General features: G+C 37.9%; 1 protein-coding gene across 1 annotated transcript in view; it reads right to left on the minus strand.

Moving 5' to 3' along the window:
* KCNH8 (potassium voltage-gated channel subfamily H member 8) overlaps positions 1 to 17485 on the minus strand; it is a 278568-nt gene extending 261083 nt beyond the window's left edge. Inside the window, exon 1 of the mRNA XM_045857209.1 lies at positions 17369 to 17485. Coding sequence (XP_045713165.1) covers positions 17369 to 17444 — 76 coding nt within the window. The 5' untranslated portion in view covers positions 17445 to 17485. The remainder of the gene's footprint in view (positions 1 to 17368) is intronic.
* Between the last annotated feature and the right edge of the window lie 6617 nt (positions 17486 to 24102).

Here is a 24102-nt window from a genome sequence, read left to right on the forward strand (position 1 = left end):
AGACACTACTACATTACACAAGATGTTATTCTTTGGGAGTGATTAACATTTAGTTGAAGTGATACTAAATTGTAAGTAGTTGTGTGTGCATGTGTATGTGCATATGCATGTGTGAGTATGTTGGAGCTAGAACTTGGGGAACTATTAAAGAAGAATAACAGGCCTGACCAGTGTGGCTCAGTGAGTTGCGTGTTAACCCATAAAGCAAAAGGCTTCCAGTTGGATATCTGGTCAGAGCACATGCTTGGGTTGTGGGGTCAGTCCCTGGTCGAGGCATGTACCAGAAGCAGCAACCATTTGATTATTTCAATAAATATACAATGTTTCTCTTCCTCTCTTTCTCCCTCCCTTTTGCTCTCTAAAAATAAATAATTTTCTAAAAAGAATAACAAACAATGGGAAGTCAATACAGCAGATAAATCTTGCCTAGAATAAGAATGCCTTTTTATCAACATCCACATCTGTGAAATGAGAATGATGCCATTTCTTTAACCAAGTCACAAAAAATGATAGAATAAAATACGACCATAAAGTGATACAGGGATTTGTAGATATGAATCCCCTCCATGGCCCTGAAATGGAAATATATCTAATTTGTCCTCAAACCACTTGAGTACTTATGTGGAATAAATGTGACAATATTTATGTTTTTGTAATAAAGCACTTATATATGCTTTTTATCAACATAACATAAAACTTAAAACTGAGGTTGAAATTCTTGGACAAGAAAACAAAGGTATGTTTGTATGATCTCTCAGTCACCAGGAGAAGATTTGTTGATTCTTGATAACAACAAAATTAGAGAGATAGAGAACAGATCAGTGGCTGTCAGGGGTAGAGAGGGAGGTGGCTGTGACTGTAAAAACGCTACACAGAGGACCCTAGTAATGAAACCATTCCGAATCTTGACTGTGGTAGTTCTGCCCCAAATTACCACGTATGGTAAGACTGCACAGAACTAAAACACATACAGAGACACAAATGAGTACACTCAAAACTGAAGTCCGGATAAGGCGGATGAATTACATCGAAGTCAACTTCCTGACGATATGATACTACGGTAAAAGAAGACGCTACCATTTGGCACAACTGGATGAAGGGTAAATGGAAACTCTCTGTATTACTTCTTATAACTGCAGTGGAATCTAAAATTGTACTTTAGAAAGTGGGAAAAAAAAGAATCGAATTGCTTCTAATCAGTAAGAACAGAAAAATACTAGAATCCCAGTACAATATGTAGATTGTCATTTACTTTTATTCTCTCATGCCTTAAATATTTTTGATTTCATAAAAATATATTAACTTGTATAAAATCCTAAAAACAATAATTCAGAAATATCTTATTTCAAAAGAGTGAGGGGAATCACATCACTGGTTTAAGACCCCCCACCCCTCCAAAACAAAAACAATGCACAATCCTCCCTCATGAAGAAGAAATAATAGAAAATTGTCCAGATTTGGGTCTTTATAAAATAAACATTTGAATAAGCTATGATACATCTACACTAGCAAAAGCAACATTGTTTCAATGCTTACAAAGTTTCTATTATGCAAATCTTCTCAATTCCCCCATACAAAAAGCAACATAATGTAATTTAAAAACACAGGCCTAACAATTAGGATAATTGGCCCCAGTTCTGTCTGTGTCACTCAGCTGCTCAGTAATTATAAGCTTATCAATACTCATTTTCCTCATCTGTGGAATGGGGATGAAATTTCTTCCTCATTGTGTTGTGAGTAAAAAATAAAGGAGATATTTGTAACAGAGATAACTAGGAAATAGTGTACAAAGATATTGCAATATCTAGTAAATGGGAGAGTTTGGATGTAATCTCTCTGGTTATTTACAGCTGAGATTCCAGTACCACAGCTGAGCTACTACAAGCAGAACTTTAACCCTAGTATACTAACCACCAGTGGTCTTCTCACCTGGCGTCAAAGACTGACTTGTTACAGAAACACGATGGGAAAACCATTAAAGGCCTAAATTCATAAAACTTGCTTTAAGGATTCTAGATATCCTTGTTGCTTTTCAGTTCAGTATAGAGTTTAAAATTATATGGCATCACCATCCTTAACTTAACATTAAGAAAAATCTATCAGTTTTCTGGTGGACCACCAGCCTCTGGTGGGTCCATTGTTTGACATCATTCCAAAAAGGTAACTGAATCTAATCTTTGGTTTATTTTATGAGTTAACATTTATTATATTAAGGAAACTTCTCGATTTATAGTTTGCAATTTTTTATTGTTGACACTATCATAGATGTCTCCCACTTTCCCCCTTTGCCCACCTCCGCCCATACCCCTTTCTCCCCTGGTCTTCACCACACTACTGTCACTGTCCATGAGCTATGCATATATGTTCTTTGGCGAATCTCTTCACCTTCTTTTCCCCTCCCTCACACCCCCCTTTCCTCGGGCATTCATCAGTCTGTTCCATGCACCCATGCCTCTGGCTCTATTTTGTTCATCATTATATTTTGTTCGTTGGATTCCACATAAAAAGGAGATCGTATGGTTTAACATTCTTGTTTATTTTTTGGATGTATAGGTTCCCATTATATAGTAATACTAACAGCACCTCTTTTTTGTAACAATTTTATAGAGTTCACAAGTAGAATCATAGATTTTCTATTCTAAGGTATTTATTTTAAATTTTAACAACATGTGAGGAAATAAAGAAACCATTTCAAGATACCAGATTGTCATTTTACAAAAGATATAAACATGGTTAATCTCTTTTTAAGAACTTTTAATTTCTGAAACTTGTTTCCCCTTCCCAAAGATAATACTAATAAGGCAAGCAGGATACATTTTGTTAATCATGTACTCTGATTCTTGTTTGACATATAATTTTCAGTGTCAACTCATTGAGGGGCATCCTATTGCCCATTTGACTGACTTTAACCAATGAGATGTTAGCAAATGTGACACAAGCAAAATTTTGAGAATTGTTAGTGTTATTGGGCTAGGGCTTTGTTGCACCTCTGCCATCACCATAGATCATGTGCAGGCCAGCATGTGATGAGAGACATATGGAGCAGAAATTCCCCCAGTTAGGCTTTCCCAGCCAAGCCTAGATGGGAGCAGAGACTGTAGAAAATCTGCATATGCATGAGACAATCCAGCCAAGACCCCAGAGCAATGGAGCTACATCCAGTTTGGATCAGGTGATGCCCTAGTCAACCTATACACATGTAAGCTATAATAATCAGTAGACAACTAATATTGCAAACAAGTCTGTACTACTGACAAAAAAAATCAATGTTATCTTGAATACAATTTTACTGTTAAAATAGTAATTTTGTATTATTAATTTCAATGTTTGTTGTTAATTTTGCCTGTTTCTCAAGCCTCATACACTCAGTAATCTGGATCAGTACAACTAGGAATATACCAGAAAAGCCTCTCACCAAGAGGTTGAGAGACAGAAGATTAAATAAGTGTGTGTCATTCCTAGTGCTGTAGCTACAGCTCTGCCCTTCTCCCTACCACCAGGAAAGCATTTTAAACAACTTTATTAAAGTATAATGCATATATACTAAATTGCACATATTTAGATTGTACAATGTGATACGTTTACTAGATACATAAACCCCAAACACCATCACCGCAGTCAAGACAGTGACTATATCCAGCAACTCCAAAAGCTTCCTTATGCTCTTTTGTAATCCCATCCCCCTCCACCCCATCCTTACTCCTAAGCAACCACTGATTGCCTAAAAGCATATTTAAACTCAGGTCAGTGTGACATTGTTCTACAGATACCTCTGGATCTTTTCCCATATTATCAAACTTCTGGACTTGCAGCATTGCTCTCAGGTGATCTCCAACACCCCTGGGTCATGACCTCTCAAGTAAGAACCATTTGGGTACTTATTCTGACAAGTAAGGTACATTCCTGGATAATCCTCTGTATACTGTTCCTAAAACATTGCCACTTTGCAGCTTTCTAAGCTGAGTTTCCCAAATGACATGTTTTTAAAAAGCATGAATATGATTTGTAAGTATCTTAAAGTGAAGTCAACCATGACCATTCAGATCTTAATGGTATAAATTTAATGCTTTACAGCTTAGCTCTCGTTTTTTGCCTTTTTATTAAACAAAGACTGCTAAAGTTGAAACCATGTGCATATATTCCAGCTTCACTATTTACAAAGTGTGTGACTTGACAATTTATTCAAACTTCCTGGGCTTTAATTAAATTTTCTATCCCTAAAGTAGAGGTAAAAACATCTACCTTTTATTATTAAGAGAGTAAATAAACTAATATTGATGAAAATACCAAACATAGCATTGGGTTCATGGTTGCTCATTAAAAATTAATTATTTTCTCTTTTCTTCTTTAAAAGCAAAATCAGAGTAAAGTTGAAGAAAGAACTTGGGTTTTTCAATTAAAGGGAGAGAGTAACAGCCCAGCTTTTTCAGGTACTAGCTTCCAGACAAAATACTGAGGCTGCCTAGGTTTCTTTACTTTCTTTTCACTACAGTGAGGACAATAAAAATATTTAGGAGTAATCAGAGGTCAGTGCAGACCAAAGGCACTTTCATTTCAAGGTTTCTGGCATATCAAAGTTAAAGATATATCAAACAAATATATATATAATTAAATATTTATTTTAATATTTTACATTTACATTAACAATTAAAATAGTGGGATAACATTTTCCCCAATGCCTTAGACTTCTTTTTTTTAAAGATTTTATTTATTTTTAGAGAGAGGGGAAGGGAGGGAGAAAAAGAGGGAATGAAACATCAATGTGTGGTTGCTCTTCACTCCCCACTACTGGGGACCTGGCCCGCAACCCAGGCATGTGCCCTGACTGGGAATTGAACCAGTGACACTTTGGTTCACAGGCCCATGCTCAATCCACTGAGCTACACCATCCAGGGCTAGACTTCTTATATAATTTACTTTTGATATTATCTTCTAACTAATGATGGCAGTAAAAAAAGAAACCACATACTGTATTGCCAAATATTTTTCTGAATTTAACACCCCATACCATACAGTGTAACTAATGTAACTAATTTCTCACATATGCATATAAATATTTTGACCACTATAGTCTCTATAGTGATTGACAACATATTACCATTTTTAACACACCAACAAATTATGCATACACTACAACCAAGTCTAAGTGCATTTTTATTTCACACATTTTTAAAATTTAACAAGTATTGTCTTTACCATGACATTGGGTTCTACCACCATTTCTATTGATCTTGTCACCATGAACTAACTTTATCTTTAATGATTTTTTTCACCGAATTTACAGTAAAATATGGTTTATCTTGAATAAATAGAATAAAATTGGAAAAACTTGACATATATGTATGAACTAGATGCAAAAACTCAAATGTTATTTAAAACAGATATGTGTAATTGCTGGGTGTCTTTTAGATTTCTGCACACATTAAAATCAGAACTATATTTACTACACAAGCATCTGAGACATTATTAGATAAGACCATAGTCAGAGCTATAAGAACTAGCTGGAGATTTACCAACATATCTTGGCTTGTTTTAATGCAATGATCAATAAAATAATTTATTAAAATATGAAAAATCTGGTACAAATGCTAAACCAGATGGGATTACATTATAATGGGCATAAATATGGATGTGTGTTTCCCCCAGCAAAATCCAATAATACACACATACAAAAAGAGAGAATAAATGCCAGTGATACTTACAGACACACACATCCAATGTAAAAATTCTAAATAAAACAATAAATACAGTACATCCTACTTAATATCATCAATAGATTCTTAGAAACTGTGACTTTAAGCAAACTGATGTACAACAAAATCAACTCTGCCACAGACTAATTGATATAAGCAAGAGTTATTATGGCAGATATTTGGTTATAAAACATCTAAATAAAGACCCCAAATACTTCTAATGTTAAACATTAAAATGAATGTGAGCTATATATACATTTAAGAAATATTAGTGAAAACAAGACAATTATTTTCCAAACCACCTACTCTAGTTCAGCATTATATGTGGTTGGAGCCACCCTAGCAGCTCAGGGCTCAAGGTGGAAACAAGGGGCAGCAAGCCCTTCCCAGCACAGCCACTTGCACACACACCCACACTCACTCAGACTGGGACAATTTAGTCATGCCAGTTTACTTAATATGCACATCTTTAGGATGTGGGAGGAAACTAGTGCACCCAGAGGAAACATACAGACCTGGGGGACGTGCAAACTCCAAAAGAGAGTGGCCTCAGAACAGAATCTATTTTTTTTTCTCATCAGTGCAATGACATTGAACGAAATGACATTATTCACAGACCTACTGTAAAATTCAGCAACATGGTCTTTTGTTGAAAGAATGAAAAGGAAGTTTAATTTTATTAACTTCAATTTTCTGTCAATAAAATTTATTACATTGATTGAGTCAGTAAGAAATAAAGTTTCTTGGCTAAATCTTGAAAGTCACTTAATGAAATTGATTAATAAAATGGGAATACATCACAAATCTCTTAATAAAGCAAAAAATACAATAAAATATCTATCACTCTAAAAGCCAGAAAAAAACACTAAAATATTTCCTATTGAAAACATAAACAAAATGAATTTTTATCATAGCCATTTTTATAGTACCTATGATACTAGGCAAAGCAATTAGACAAGATAAAAAATTGAGGGGACAAAAAGTGTAAGTTGTAAATACTGGAAACAAAAAAGCAAAATTTTTATAATTTGAGGAAAAATTATTTCTTACCTGAAAACCCCAAGAAACCCATCCTAAGAAACCAACTGCAAAATTACTACAAAAAATAGTAGAAAGTCAGCAAGCTGCCTGGTTAAAAAAAATAAAACACAGGAATCAATATTCTTCAATAAGCAAACATGATTGAATTAAAAAAAGAAATTCAAACAGTGGGGAAAAGACTATATATTTCATATAAAAATGCAAATGACAGAACTATATAGCAAGTTTTGTGCATGAATTTTTCCCTTTTTCTACAAGAGATTTCATTGACAATACATCAGGATTTGTTCTTAGCTAGATACTTCCAAATAAGTATGATTAGCCAAGCAAAATTATGGAGAAAATAGAAAATAATGAGAGTTTCAACACATATTCTAAAACTCCTATAATTAAAACTGTGTACTAACATGTAAAGAAAAGAATAAATGTAATAAAACAGAAAGTAAAAAATGGAAAGAAGTGTATATATAAGAACAAAGAACATAAACTAGACATTTCAAATAAATGTAGAAAAGTAAATTATTGAATAATGTTGTTAGGAAAATGGATGGGAACCCAGAAAGAATTAGTTTTGATCCCTACATCAATATATCAAATTACACTTATTAGTTGAAGAGAGAAAACTGAATATACAATATGAAACTATGGTAGAACACATAGGAAGCATGTTTTAAAGATAATTTTAGAACAGAAAACACCTCTGTAAGTATGACACAAAACACAAAAAGCATAAAAGCAAAATTGCTTAATTAACTTATCTAAAAACAAATGACCCACTAAAATTGGAAATAAAATATATAATTCACATAACCAACAGCTGTTCATTTTGTTACTATGTAAAGAGCTCATATATGTCAAAAAGAGAATGCCAAAAATCCAATTACTAAAGAATAATGAATATGAACAAATAATGCCCAGAAATGGAAATTCATATAGCCCTTAAATATATTAAACAATGCTTGACAAATATACATTAAAGTTTATAATAAGAAGCCACTTTTTATCTATTAGTTCAAAAGCAATTCAAGTGATGAAATAAAAATGAATATAATTAAATGCTAATCAAATATTAGTAATTATTACTATTTTTCAAATAATTTTATAACTTTGTTTAAATAAAAAACATACACTGCATGACATGGATCACTGTACAGATAGACAGAAACTCTTGGTAATGCTTATTACCTCTACACTCTAAATCCTGGATTCACACATTTGTTAAGAAAAGAGTGGCAGGCATATTTTTAGGTGCTTGAATGTAACCTAAATAAAAGTGAACCAAATTAATACAATACAAAAGGTCCTGTCCTGAGGCATTCATGTTTTCCATTACTTATGAAATCATAGTAGAAACATTTATTTAGAAATTAAGGTCAAAAGCATGCCCAATTTTATATTCTACATTATTCCTCCATTGAAGGAAAAGCCAGAACACCACACAAGGATAAGTCTACTTCTTGTCCAACTGGATATTTGACATGTCAATAACATCTGAACTTTCTATGAGGATCCTTCTTTTTAGAAAATCAAATAAAGCATGAAAGGATGAAGTGCTCTGGCTTGGTTCCCTCTTGTTCAATAACTAGAATAAGAAATTCGGTTGGACTGACAAATGCAATAAGAAAGTTTGTCCAAAAGACATAATAGAATAAAAGAAAGCATGAAGAAAAAAAAACTTTGGATCGGATTTGAGAGTTGGAGAGCTAGGTATCATTATTTCTTCTTTTAAGTTCATTGCAAAGAAAAGGTGAATGATTTCTGTTAAAAGATGTCAACAGTATCTGATAATGAAGAATATATTTCTCAATAAAAGAATACTCAAAATAGGAGAATTTCCTCTGTAAGATAATAACAACATAAAAATACAAACAGATGGCACTATAAGACCTGTAAGAATTAGGATATCTCTTATGGAGGGATTAGCCTGTCAATAAAAAAAAAATCACAAGGAAATTCTAAAGTCAGCAAATTCTAAGCACCAAAGTCTCAAAGAAAATGGATTTTTTATTTCTTTAAGAAGAAAGAAGGGACAGTAGATTTTCTTGGTTAAGCAAAACTGCTTTGCACAGTGAATGCATTTAGTAGTTCCAGATATGTCTTAAATACCAATTTAAAAGCATTCTTTAAATGACAAGTACTTAAAGCATAATAGATGAAAAAAAAAAAGCCATAACCTGAAATGGCTAAAAACTTTAAAGCAGAAATACCTTTTTGCAAGAGGTAGAACCTAGAAATGTTACCACAGATTGTCCCAGTCTGTTTATACTTACTATAAAAAATAACACATTTCAGAGGTAGTCTGATATAGTAGAAAAGTCACAGGCTATAGTAGGCTAGTGTAATAATGTAGACAAATTATGAGCTTGAGTTCTGCCATCTGTAACAAAAAGGGGAGCTGCCATCCTCCATGTGGGATTGTAGTTGGAATGGATAAAACACCAGCACAGAACAAAATGTATACAAAGACATAATCCAAATGGTAGTCACTGTTATCATTAAAGTTTTATTAAAGAAATTAGTGCTTGCAACATGTAAAAATGAAGCCTGCAGGCCAGTCTTAGAATTATGTTTCAAAACTAAATTTAATCCCACAATACTGAGTAACAGGGATATCAGCTACCACTGAAGGGAAATAAAGACAGCTACTATATAGCTCTGGCCTTAATGGAATTTAAAGTCTTTTATTCAAAGAAACATTTATTGGGCAAAAACCTTGTTCCAACCATTAAGTTTAAGATAAGGGGATGCAAAATGAATGAAGATGCAGTCAAGGCTTCCCAGAGTAGTAGTTGAGTGTTGAAATATGAAAGCATGTAATTCGAGTCCATGTAAGAGCTAACTAGAGGCATGGACCAAGTAATGTGGAAGCATGGAGGAAATGTCACCTAACTACCTGGAGCTTCACAGAAAGAGTTCAGATAGAAGGCAACCTTCAGGATGGGTTTTGAAGACAATAAAGGATCTTGCTCAAGTGGCATGCAGAGGGCCTAGGTGCATGAGTGAGCAGGTGCTTAGGGCTGAGTGTGTTTGCAACCTAGGAGGCAGCAGTTGAAAAAGATTTTGTAGAACCGTCTTGGGGTCATATGACATTAAGAACTTCGGACATTGTCTAAGAGGTTGCAGGGAGCCAATGGATTGCTTCAAGTAGGAGGGTCAGACTGTTTTTAACAGGAATCACTCTGGCGACAATGTAGACTGAAGGGGTTTCGTGTGAGCAGGATCAGGGCCTATGACCACAGCAGTCTAATTAGAATAAGGTTATAATCATTTTGATAAGAAACAGAATCCAAACTGAAGCAGAGGTAATGAAGAGGGAGATGAGGAACCAAATTAGGGCATTTCTAAAGTAAAATCTCAAGGACTCGATAAACAATTAGACATGTGGGCAGTCACGGCTGACTCAGGTTTTGAGCTTGGAGAAATGGGTGGGTGGTGATGCCATTAATGGAGCCAGAAAACATAAGAAGACAGATGGGTTTCATAGGCCAGAAGAGATTATTAGTTCATCTAAGGATGTGAATTTTGGAAATAGATAGCTACATTAACAGCTATAAATGAAAGCGAAATATATCTTCTAGGGAATTTATAAGCCAAGAAATATATTTGACTATTTATATTACTGAAAAGGCTCTTTAATTGCTCTTGTTGCTAAATATATCATAAGAAAAGTTGAATCTCATCTTTTTTGTTTGTAGGCTCTGTTAAATCAAAATGGATTTAAAAACCTAGTACTTAGACTATATCGGCAAATACACATTGCTAGGGTGAACCCTACTATCTCTGCAGCAGTTGCAATTCTGTACCTTTTACTGGTGGCATTTCTCCAATCGACCTCACTGGGACTGAATTCTAGCATACTGTCAATTCTTTTTCTTCTCCACAGGCATAATTCTATAGTACAACACAGGGGTGGAGGAGAAGTGGACTCAGCTTTGTGGTCAGAAATCAATCTTTCCCTTTCCTATGACAAAGTTAGTTCCCTAGGCAAAGCAAGCATGCATAAGAAAATGAATACATCAATTCCACTGTATTGCATGGGACCCCTGCCCAAGTGTAAAAGCATTATTGGAAACATCTTAGGTTTTAAGGCTGGCATTTTTCCTATGTTATGCATCAACCTGGAATATGGGAAGTTTGAGAGGTTTTACACCAGGCATAGATGACACCATACTTCTCTTACCAAGACATGGCATTCTGGCTTTGAAAATATTCCATGTCTGGCCTACTAGACTTTCTATGGTCCTCTTGCCTCTAGCTTTCCCACCTTCAAATCCTCTAAGATACTTATTATTACCCCTGAAGCCACCCACCATTTTAGCCTCAATGAAAAGTACTACACAAGCTGGCAAAGGAAATAGAATATAATTTTTGCCCTTATTATTGATGAGCTGATCATTCCCAACCAGAAGTCATTTATTATATGAATCATTCTCAGATCATTCCCACACAGAAATTACTCCCCCTTCATCCAAATGTGCACAGCCCTTTGCCTACACTTCTTGAATGCTCTGATCCCTTCACAATCTATATTGTGATAATTTATGTGTATATTTACTGTCCTCTTTGAGAGAAGAACAAGCCAGATTTATCCCAAAGGTCCTAGCATAATGGCTTTGTATATAGTTGGTGTTGATTAAATATTGTTGAAGGAATGAGTAACTGATTGACTCTCTGATTGAATGAATACAGTAAAGATATTTTCAGAAAGACTGTGGCCTCACAAAAGTACATTAAGTCTAGGATATCCCAGAAACTGGTAACTCAGGACTTTCAATATGTCTCTCATGCCAGCTGAGGGCTCAGGCCATGGCCTTTGGTCTACAATTGATGACAGATGCCAGAGCCTGAAAATAAAATATTGTGGGCATAACTTCCATTCTTGCATATTAGCTGTCTATTTTCCTCTATATAATGATATCAAAACAAACTTACATAATATATTTAAATACTACATAACTAGATATGCATTTCTGGTAAACACATAAATCCAATTCATGTAAATCAAAATAAAATACTTTGTTAATCATGAGGAAGTTATAAGAATCCCTGCAGTAAGTCTTTTGCAGGGTAAAGAATTCATCTAGAGAGTCAAAAGAATGAAAATAAATAATTCCCTTATTACTTTTCTCTTCTATCTTTTCCCTCTCCCTTTCTTCCTATTTTTAATAAACCTGGAATAAAGTTTAAATAAAAATCATTATTTGATTTAACATAGCCAGCTTCAATACACCAGTGCATAGTGGGGAATTTCTTAAATCTGAAACATGGTTAGAGGCATGAGAAAGAGATGGAGAACAAACTGTTTCAAAACAGTCCACACAGTTGGCCCAGAAATGACCTGGTTAATAGTTAATAAGGTGGAAACAGCTTCGTCACCTTAGAGTACATGTACCTGATTTGGTATCATTCTTTGAAGGTGCCACATTCTTGGACTGGCTCCCCTCCCAGAGCAAACTAAGATACGTATACATAGGCTAACAGACCCCAAGTAACCTTCCATATCTGAAAAGAGGGAGCACCCTGTCAAGAGACAGGGAGTAATGTCCTGAAAATATTCCTATGACTCCCACATTACTTTTAGATCAGACCACACAATTGACTGAATATGTCCTAGGTTAGGTTTACTCATATATCATGACCCAATGTGGAGGAAATCCTTCCCTCCAGGGAGGTGGGCCTTGCGTTCACAAAGATTCCAGACACAAACTCAGCAGAGTTGTACATGTAGAATTCCAAAGTGTGCTCTATAAACTTGCTTCATGAAGACCAAATGTGAGAACATTAGGCTTTGCATGATAGTACAACAACGCACAGCAACTGCAATAGATGGAATTCAAAAATAGCACCCAAGATTCCCAAATACTGTGCACATATCTGTCTATTCTCTTTCCCTTGAGTGTGGACAGGACATATGATTTTAGACTTCATGGATGGAATTAAGATTCATAAGCAGTTGACTTTGAGTTAATCAAAAGAGAGATTATCCTGGGCAGGGGGCTGACTTACTCAGGTAAACTCCTAAAAGACACTCCTGTTGGTCTTGAAGAAGTAGGGTGTTCTGTTGTGAAAAGGCCTATAGGAAAGGCCATGTAGTAAGAACCTGAGGTCAGCTTCTAGTTGCTAAAAAGTCCCTGGCTGACAGCTAGCAAGAAAAAAGAGACTCCAATCATAAAACTGCAAGGAAATAAATGCTGCCACCAACCACGTGAGTTTGCAAGAGGGCCTTGAGCCACAGTTGAGACCCCAGCCACAGCTGACACCACAGCCACAGCTGACAACTTGTTTGCTGCCTTGTGAGACCGTAAGCAGGGGACCCCGCTTATCCTTGCCTGGATGGCTGGCCTACAGACCATGTGAAATAACAGATCACTAAGTTCGTGATACCTTACTACACAGAGATAGAAAACTAACATGGAACTATCTCCCTAAACATGAAGAATAGGAATAAAAGAGACTCTAATGGCATATAAAAATAAAAATATAAAAAGTCTTTATAATCTACCATTTGTGGATATCTATGAAGTGCTAGATGTTTCCTTGACTGTTTTCATGCAATAGTCTTTTAGAGACAGACCCAAAATAATGCAGCATGTCTTATTTTATTGGCTAAATTCCTTTGATGATATTTTCCAAAGTACGACTCAGCAGACTTCAGATCTTCACAACCTACCTCATCTGTCCATCTTCTGATGATATTGGGCATATTACCCATCCTTCTCTCTCTGTTTCTAATGAATGTTAAGAGATCTAGGTAACATGATCAAAGTATAAAGAGGAGAAAGAAAAATTATTGAGAATTGCCTCTGTAAAGGAAGTATTTTGATTTTAACAAATTTCCTCTGGCCATTGGGCTATACAGGAGTACATAAAATACATGCCATCATGAATGAGTTTCTGAAGCACCGTTATTGAATGCTTTAACTGGAATCTCCTTGATAGAGTCTACTGGGCTACAAGCTTCCTTAAACCTTTCATCTTGCCTCATTAGCCCAAAGGAGAAGTATTCTGGCCAAATTTTGATATGACTAAAAGAATGGAGGCTAATGTACCAATCTGTATGAAAATAGATGCTTCCCCTTTGCAAGTTTTATAATCTAAAATGTGGGTTTTCCTAAAACTGCACCCTGTAGAAAATATTTGAAAACTATTTTATAAAATATGTACTTTTGTATTCTCTTATTTTACTTTCCCCTTGTCCAGATTAATATTCATGTACTTAAAACACGTATCTACTAAGAAGATATTTTTAAATACATTAAATGTGTTATAAAAAAAGGAACTATGCAGGAGTGAACTATATGCAGGTCATAATGTTCAAATTGTGTGATGCACGTGTGTGTGTGTGTGTTTTAGAGTATTTCAGGTGAGACAATTGGCTACAGGTAATGAGTCAAATGAACTCATTGGAGTTATTTTTCCCCCTAAATGAGACATAAATACTCAATATTTCCAAGGTTCTTAGTTTTTTGAAGTCTCATTTGCACTTCAATTAAATACAAACCAGAAGAACATATTTTAGGGTAAATATGACCTAAGGTAGTTTTATATAAAAAGATTCATATTTTTCAGTAGTTTTTTAAAAAAATTATTGTATATTAGAAAAAATAGTTTTAATTAATGATACATAATTGTCTTTCAATCCCAACAAAACTCATTTCTTAAATATTAAGAGGAAAATATCTTATTTTGTAAAACAATAAAATGTCACTAGGTGACAAAGTATATTGTTAACTGGTATTATGTTGCCCTGTGATTGTACCCCAATTGATATATTGGTAGGATAATGTTATAGGCTTTTATTGTCATATACTTTTTTTTCTGGGAGAAATTATAGATCATGTTTTAAGTTTTATTATTTTCTATTATATTATTAAACCAATAAGGCAAACTGTAATACTATATTATGGTAAAGTTAGCAAAGGGGCTTGCCAGGTCATTGTTTGCTTTCTTATTTTGCATTAAAATTGTCCAAAATAAAATTAGAAACTAACATGACTATAAAATGTACCTAACAAATAATGCAGAAAATGTATCACAGAGACACATTGTATTTCTAGTACAATAACATTATCAACTTTCCAGTATAGTTTGTACTTGGGGGAGTAACAGTTTTGCACATTTAAAACTTGCAAAGACTTTTATCTTGCACAAGAAAATCAATAACTGCTACAAAAAATCAAGAGAAGGAAAGTTAATCATAGGATAAGAGTTTCCAGATAGCAATTATACTTAATGAAATGGTGTCAACACACAAAAAAAAGATAGCATAAGATAAATTAAATATTTAGCAGGGGAAATGGTATGCCCATAATTCTAGATACAGCAAAATTTGCGGTTAAAACTTGCTTAAATTATTATTTTAAGTTTTATGTTATTCAAGTCATTCTGCAACTCAACAAAAAACAAATGAGAAAATATAATCTTCTTTCACTGATTGGAGTGTGTTGGGACAAGGGGTATCCATTAGATGTTGTTAACAAAATGTTTATGTTACTCATCATTTTGAAATTTGCTTCACTGATTTTCAGACTAATATACAGCATGTTTCCCTCCAGGAATTCCCCAGACCCTGTTGATTACAGGTCAGGTTTGCTCTCCAATTGTTTTAGGTATTATTATTATTATTATTATTATTATTATTAGTGTTGTTGTTGTTATAAATGATGATAGGTGATGATGCTCTTCCCAAATAAGGATTTTAAATTTCTAACCTTCTATTTTATTAAGATTAATGTGTAGCTAAGATAGAAAAAGAACTACTCATCTCTCTCTACACGCTCTTTGCTTATCAAATATTATAGTGATAGAGACATCCTCACACTGATGATCCAAGGCCTTCACTAAAAATTGATATCTAAGTATAACCCTGCAGAAATTCCCAGGGCTACACTCAGATAGTGCCCTACACATGACACTCCATTCAACTTTAAATAACAATGAGATGAGCAACTACCATTTACCAGTTACTTCATTTTTAATAGATGCACTGTGATCAATGTTAGAAGGCTTTTGTGCAGGGAGGTGTTAAATTTGCAATGCCAAGACCAAACATCAACATACAACTGACTAGTTCCCAAGGTAACCAATAGTAGTGCCCACGATCATGCATGGTTCAGGACTGCAGAGATAAATTTGTGAGGTGGCTTGGTGGTGGAGGTAATGGCAGTAGCAGGGACTTGAAGTTTTATTGCAATATTTTCTCTTATTATCTAAAGAAGACAGATATATAATGGCATTGCACTTCCCTTATCCTGTCTGACACATCGAGAATATAAAAGGGGAAGGAATGGCTAAAGCTAAAGATAACACAGCACTGGAAGAATATCTACCCCAACTACCAGGAGGAGGCTGGGTGTCAAAAATAAAAACTGAACAAAATCAAGTAAATGCTTCATTTCTCCCTCATGTAAACTTTTCTAACTATTCCCTGAAGTGGAAAAGTCCCAGACTTACTTTCCAGCATCATCAGAGTGTGTACCTAGACTACCAGAGTGTAAATAAAATTAGCTGAGCTCTCCATAGTAGGTCCAAGAAGCATATTGCCATAGTAAAAAACAATAATACCTGAAGCACTTGGGGGGGGGGAAGCCTTTAGAATAAATGTGTTTCTATGAGTCTGGTGTAATAGTAAGAAAAAAGAAGGATAGTACACAGAAGCAACATAAGCTCGAAAGAGAGCGTGGATGGCTATTCATAGTGAAACCATCTGAAAACATTTGCCAGGAGTGTGAGCACAGACTTCTAATTACAGGGAGAAAGCCTGCTGGAAAGACCCACTGCCTCAAGAAGGGAGCTGGAGAAGCCTGGGAGGGAACGGGGACCTGACCGTGGTCCTGAAATAGAACATTTGCTCCAAGCATCTACACACCACTATCTCTGTTATTTTTCCACACACCACTATCTCTGTTATTTACATATATAAAAAACTGCAGCTTAAACAAGCTAACCGTCCAATGATAGTTTCCTTGAGAAAAAAAAAGTCGAAACTTTTTCTTATGATCAGATCATCCTTTCCAATGCCCAGCTCCTCCTTCCCCAACAATTCTCCTCCAGTGTTCGGATGATTTCAGGGTTGAAAGATATACTACTGTAGCTGAAGAGCAGGAATCAAGATTCTGAGAAACTCGCAATGCTCAGAATTCTACAGAAAGCTTACACTTGGCAATTCCTGATTCTAGTATGCGTTTCTTAAATTTGTATGGGAAAGACCTCACGGAATGAACATCTATGCAAGAAGAACCTTCCAAACTCTCCCTTTAATCTAGGGAGACTTGAAATTGTAAGATACAATGACATTTCACCAATGGGGACAATTCCCACCCTCACCTCAAAAACTTAATAAAAACCAATTCCTTGAGAAGTACCAAAATTCAGGTTCAACAGTGAACGCAGGATCAGTCTTTATCTAGGTTCTTTTGAACCCAAGAAGTCGAGGGAGCCAACTACACTAAAGTGTTAATACTGCACCGAACCATGGGACGGAAAAATTTTTCTCCGCACAAAAGACACCTTGGCAAGAACAGAAAGAAATTCACTCTGCTAGTGCAAAAGGGAAGGTGGGAGCGAAAGTAATTTATACGACAAATATCATTCTCAAAAAAATGCCATGCAACTCCTCGAAGTGCAAGACTTACGTGTTCCGTCAAAACGGGTGGCGATGGTGTCCAGGAAGGTGTTCTGGGGCGCCAGTAATCCTTTCATAACCGGCATTTTTCCAGCGTGGTGTGAAATTCTCCATCAAAGTTTGTCCAGAATGATGGTTCGAGAGGAAAGTGCCAAGAAGGGAGAAGGGGAGCGTGGTGGTGGCGGGGAAGGGGACCTGGTGTGGCCGTAGGGCCGAGCAAGGGAAGGAGGAGGATGGAAGGAGAGAAGGAGCAAGTTCCAGGCGCCGCTGCTCAGACAGGAGCGGCCCCGAGAGCGCTCTCGGCACCCGCCCCGCACCTCCAGGCTCAGCCGGGCGCAGGCTCCTCTCCCGCCTCCTCCACCTCCGCCAGCTGCTGATCCCCCCCCCCGCGCGCCCAACACCCCCGCCTTCCCCAAACCCCACCTCCCGGCCCTCCGCCGGCTTCAGTGCCCGCCGGGCGCCGCGGCGCGTGCCTGTCCCCCACCCCGCCCAAACGCCCTGAAAGAGCCCCCAGTGGCCCCGGGCGCCGCGCCCTGACCTAAGGCGCTGAGGTCTAAGGGGACCGCGCTCGACACTCGGTGGCTCTGAGGCTCCGGGTCTCTAAGGGGTGCCGGGAAACGCAAGCGAGCTCAACTCCCACCCCCTGGGAGCCAGTGAACAAAGACCCCTTTGTTCCCTCTCTGTCCCTCTCTCGGGGAGACCGGAGTTCCGTGGGTGTGGTATTGAAGAAGGGGAGGAGATAGGTCGGGGCAGGTACCCGGCCTCCGCCTAGAACTCCGGAGGGGCAGGCCCCCCAGTGGCGTCCAACCCCGCTGAGGCAGCCGGGCGTCCCAGGGGGAGGTGGCCCCCCTCCGGCGCACCTGCCATCGCTTGTGCCCGAGACTTGTGCGGGGCTGCCTGGAGTTAATTGCGCAGCCCCCTCTCCAGCCACCCGGGTTTTTCAACCCGAGAACTGGGGCAAAACACTGGGGGTTTTCCACCTCTACTTCCTGGGCTCCAAAAAGGGGTGTTTCAACCCCTCTACCCAAATTGCTATTGGTCTCCCCAAGCCATTCTAAACTAAAAGAAAATAATAATAATAATAGCTTTGTATACGGACAATGGATGGCTTCCCCCCTCTCCAGTGAAATGTGAATAAAACATTTCTTGAAAAGTTTGCTCTTTTTATTGATTTGCAAAATACAATGCAAGTAAAAACAGTCAGGCTGCCTTGTGAAAACAGCTGTCAAACAATCAGCCAAGCCTGCCCCTCTTCCCCAGCCGTACCGCGAGGCTCGCTCCCAGCCTGGCACCTCCAGGTAGAAAGCCAGGCGGAGTCCCTGGACCTGCAAGTGTCTTGGAAAGCGAAAGCGTTTTCTCCCTGACCCTTTGCCCCTTTCTCACGCGGGAACTCCCTCTCTACGACGTTCTGCCTGGGAAAACCAAGCCCAAACCAGGAGGGGAGATTCGACAGGGACCCGTGGAAGGAAGGAGATGCGGCAGAAAGTTGAGAGCCCAGGGGTAGAAAAACAATCCCGAGCCCAGGTGCTGGAGCACCCGGAAGGAAAGGAGGGGGGGAAGCGAACAGGTGTGTGAACGGTGGGGAGAGGCAGCCCGGGTCCCCGCCGCCCCGGAGCTCGGGCGTGGCAGGAGGCGAGAGCGCCTGTTCCCCACTACTGGTTTTTTTTTGGGGGGGGGGTCGGGGGTGGGGGGGTGGGCAGCGAGGAGCTCGTTCCTTGTTTGAATTCTCCCGGCTCCTGAGGCGTACAGGGGACCCTGACAGTTTCGTCACCGCTGCCCAGGCTCCAGGAGGGCAGGGGTGTAGGGAGGGAGGAAAGCATCCCTTCTCCCCGCCCCCGATCCCCCTTTCTAGTGATGCACTTCCTGCGGCCGAGGATTCCCTTTGTGTTGAAATTCAAGCGAATCCGGCAGCAGCGCTGCGCGAGCAGGGCGGGGGCGCGCCAGGCAAGGGAAGGGAATCCTCAGTGGGCCTGGAGCTTAGCAAAGGGTCTCCCGCCCAGCAAGACTCAGCTCTTAGCCTGGGGCTGCTTCTGTCCTCCCCCGAATCCTGCAGTCCCGAGCCAGCTGAGCTTGGCAGAAACCGAGCTAACGCGGGTGGTGTCCCCCACGTGGCGCGCCGAGCCAACTGCGGGTGGCTTTGTCGGCTCCCTCTTGGGCACGGACTGGGAGAGAACGACCAGCGAGTCCCTGCTTCTGTTTGGGCGGTGCATGGGGTCCCTGATAACCCAGACTACTGCTGTCAGTTACGGAAATTATTGTTTCTGGGGGATTAATGAAAAGCATGGTTTTATTGTTGCTGCTACTATTATTTAGCTCTGTTAAATTAACTGCAAATACTGAACTTATTCAAAGATGTGTATTTATTTTTGAATCTTATGAAATTTACTCATGAAAACACCCATAAGGCAGAAAAATCCCTCCCTTGAGGTGGCTCAAAGTTCATCATAAACTATTTTAAATGAAAGCCACGATTTAGGTTTATAAAATTTGCACTTTAAGGCTGTCTTTGTGTAAAAACTGTTTCCTCATGGGCTTGATCTATGTTGCCGAATGCATGAACTCATTTTCAAGAAACAAGCAAGAGAAGCTTAAAAATGACAACCATGAAGAAAGCTTAGGTTTTATTGCAAAAGGATCCCAGTATTTGTCACTCAGTGTGTTAGTCTGTCTTCCAGTACCTACTCTGTGTCAGGGACTGGACTAGGCATGACAACATGCCTTGCCCTGAATTCATATTCAATCCAGAGATTCTACTGGATCCTGTTGGTCTGTCATAAGTAGATCTCACCACCTGTTTTTATGCTTTCCTCACCCAGGAGTCTTTCTTAATGAAGGTTGTCATCAGCTCTGAGATCGTGGGGTCCAGGCCCTCTCTAAGGACTGACTGGCCTTACCAAGGACCAAATGCTCCTCCCATGTGTTTGTGGCTCTGGTGAAGCCAAATTTCAACACTAAAACATGACCTTAATAAGAGCGTAAACATATTAAGTCCCCTTACACATACTTTGGCACCTTGAAATCAAAGAGGCATGATGAGTGCTGGGAATTCATCTGTCCCAAATCTCATTCCTTATCCTTAAAGGAAATGTCCCTACTGATTGAACTCCAAGTCTTTTTGCCGAAGACCCATTCTGTCCTATAGAGATGTGAACTTTTTCTATGACCTCCATGAAACAACACTACAAGAATACAGAATTACCAAGGCCTATCTGAAGAGATGCATCTTTTCAGTGGAGATCATTTGTTTGACTCTACAGTGTAAGAGAAGACACAAAATCCCTAAATTCAAAGGTACAGTCTGTTATTTTACTACTGAAAGCCTCTAGGTAAAACAAACATAGACAAATTTCACTGATTTACTGTGTAACGAACCATCCTAAAACCCACTAATTTAAAACCATAGATTGTTTGTTTGTGTGTTTGTTTGTTTGTTTTGCTCATAGATCTGCCGGTTGGGCAGGGCTCAATCGTACAGCTCACTTCTGAGTCACTTCCAACATGGCTCATTGACACAGGTGGCGATTGGTGCTGGCTGTTAGCAAGGAGTTCAACCGGTGCTGTGGCATTGGGGTTTCAGTTCTTCTTCATGTGGATCTTTCCATAGATATTTGGGTTTCCTTACAGCATGATGGGGTTTCAAGACTGAGTGTCCCCAGAGACAGGAATTAGGAGCTTTCAGTTTCTTAAGGTCTGGTTCACAAGCTGCCAGAACTAAAGCAGGCCCAGAACCCATATTCAATGGGAGGGAACGTTGGTCCATGTGTTAAAATCTCCACATCAATTTGTTAACATTTCAAGTTTCAAAGGAAGTAGCCTTAGGATAGTATTTGGAAATTCGATTGAAATATATCTTTTTACCTATTCTACACATTTTCATAAGAATTTAGGATTTGTGGATATAAGATCTGGGCTGAAGTTTGTAATTCTTTATAGGAAAAATGTAAGTCAAGGAAAGGTACATTAAAAGTCACTTGAAAACAAAAGTTACATATTAATGGCAACTGCTATTTTTTCAAGTTGATTCTCTCCTGTTGGGGGTAGTCATCCAGAGGCTGTGACCACCAGTTGACCTGAGGGCTGGCCTTGGTGCTTGGAATATATGTACATTCTGCTCACTATTCCCCAGCCCGCCTGCACCACTTTCAAGGATGCTATCTCGAGAGAGCAATGTGTTGTTGAGACTACATTAGACCTGTGGACCTGGTCTAATGTAGACCAGGGCAGTATACATGTGGACCTGGACAGTATACATGACTGACTGTGTTAAGCCCTCTATATAAACTTTTAAGATTCTGGTGGCAATTTGGACAGATGGTCCATCAAAATGTTTCATAAAGTAAGTTCCCTTTGTTCTAAAATGGCCACTCACTAGTCCAGAGTGATAAGCATTTCTATGTGTCTTTTTGCGCTCTGCGTACCAGAGCCCATTTCAAATTTCATCTGGGAAGCTCCCGAGATTGCAAACCAGCATCTTCCCAACACTTCATGCTGTCTTTGCAGTGTAGATGAGATTGAAAAGGGCTTTAAAAATTCCCATGTCTGTTTGATGGTTTTAGGTCCTCATCACATCCATTTCCTAATTATGGTATTTGTCCAATATCAGGTCACAAACAAATGCTTCATTGACAGTATGTATTGGACAATAGGCTCTGAAAATATTCTTAAACACTTTCTGGCAACAAAAATTTTAGCCCTCAAGACAAGTAACTACATTAATTTATAGGCTGGTTAGTATAAAAGAGCATCTACTCAGAAGTGTTGTGTTCTGGATTTGTCTCTACTATTTATCCACTTTGTGACTGATGTGACCTTGGGCAAGTCATTAATTTTTGTGAGTTTTCATTTCTTCACCTGTAAAGAAGAAAATATGTGTGAATAATTGACACCTGTAGTATGTGTAACATAAGAGATTATTATAATAATATGTCTCATTTTTTGTATTCTAAAATGCCTAATTTAAAGTTGGTTATATGTAGGAAATATTTTTGACTGTTACCACGTGTGCTCTTATTCATGTATTAATAACCAGTCACAATTTATGGCTTCTGAGCTTTTCATTTAAATAAGTATGGCTCTTAGGATCTCAGAAGAAAAACCAAGTTCATTCATTTCTTTTACTAAGGTTTTAAATTGTCCTGCTTTGATGTCCAATCAAACTGGATTCTGGTGATATGATTACTGCCTCTTGTTCCCAAAATACTCTCAATTTGTGTAGAAACTGGAATACTCTGACAAAACTGCCAGAACTATCATCACAGTCAGGATAATCTAGACTATAGTTTAATAAAAACATAACATTTCAGTGGTCTGTTACTACAACAATGTTATTTCTCTACATTGTCAAGGTTGAGACTGGCAGAAGCTCCTAGATGGCAAAAAGATAATCTGACAGATATGTGCTGTGTTTTATTTTTTAATTGAAGTTATTGGGGTGATATTGGTTAATAAAATTTTATAGATTTCAGGCGTACAATTCCATAATACATCATCTGTATGTTGTTTTGTGTGCTCAACACCCCAGGTCTAGTCTTCTTCCATCACAATTTGTCTGTTGTCACCACTTATACTGTGTCTGTGTCTATGTGTGTGTGTCTATACTGTGTCTCATCTGTGTCTGTGAGTTTCTGCTTTGCTTAACCCCTTCACCATTTGCATCCAGCACCTCCAACCTTCCTCCCCTCTAATAACTGCTATCTGTCTGTTCTCTGTATCTATAAATGTGTTTCTATTTTATTTGTTAGTTTATTTTGTTCATTATATTCCACATATAAGTGAAATGATATGGTCTTTGTCTTTCTCTGACTGGCTTATTTTACGTAGTATAATACTCTCCAGCTCCATCCACGTTGTCCAAAAAAGGTAAAATTTCCTTCTATTTCACAGATGAATAGTATTCCACTGTGTGAATGCACCACAGGATTTTTATCCAGTCATCTATTAATGGATACCTTGGGCTGCTTCCAAATCTTGGCTATTACAAATAATGATGTAATGAACATAGGAGTGCATATATCCTTTCAAAATAGTGTTTTCAGGTTTCTTGGGACACATTCTCAGTAGTGGCATCACTGGATCATAAGACAGTTCCATTTTTAATTTTTTGAGATGTCTCCACACTGCTTTCCACAATGACTACACTAGTCTGCAATCCTACCACCAGTGCAATAAGGTTTCCTTTTCTCCACATCCTTGCCAGTGCTTGTTTTTTGTTGGTTTACTGGTGATAGCTATTCTGACAGGTATGAGATGATATCTCACTGTGGTTTTAACTTGCATTTCTATGATGATTAATGATGTTGACCATCTTTTCATGTTTATTGACCATCTGTATGTACTATTTGGAGAAGTGTCTATTCAGGTCCTTTGCCCATCTTTTAAATGGGTTGTATGTTTTTATGGTGTTGAGTTATATAAGTTCTTTATAAATTTTGGATATTGAGCCCTTATCAGATGTATTGATGAATATGTTCTCCCATTCAGTGGGTTGTCTTTTTATTTTGCTGATGCTTTTCTTTGCTGTACAAAAACGTTTTGGTTTGATGTTGTACCATTTGTTTATTTTTCCTTTCATTTTCTTTGCCTAGGGAAGTATATCAGAAAAAATATTTCTATGAAAAATATCTTAGATTTTACTGCCTATGTTTTCTTCTAGAATTTTTGTTTTCCAGTCTAATATTTAAGTCTTTAATGTATTTTGAGTTTATTCTTGTGTAAGGTGTAAGAAGGTGGTCTGGTTTCATTTTT

The sequence above is a fragment of the Phyllostomus hastatus genome, unplaced genomic scaffold (assembly GCF_019186645.2).
Source record: "Phyllostomus hastatus isolate PE091 unplaced genomic scaffold, TTU_PhHast_1.1 phas_scaffold_129, whole genome shotgun sequence".
Classification (NCBI taxonomy): Eukaryota; Metazoa; Chordata; class Mammalia; order Chiroptera; family Phyllostomidae; genus Phyllostomus; species Phyllostomus hastatus.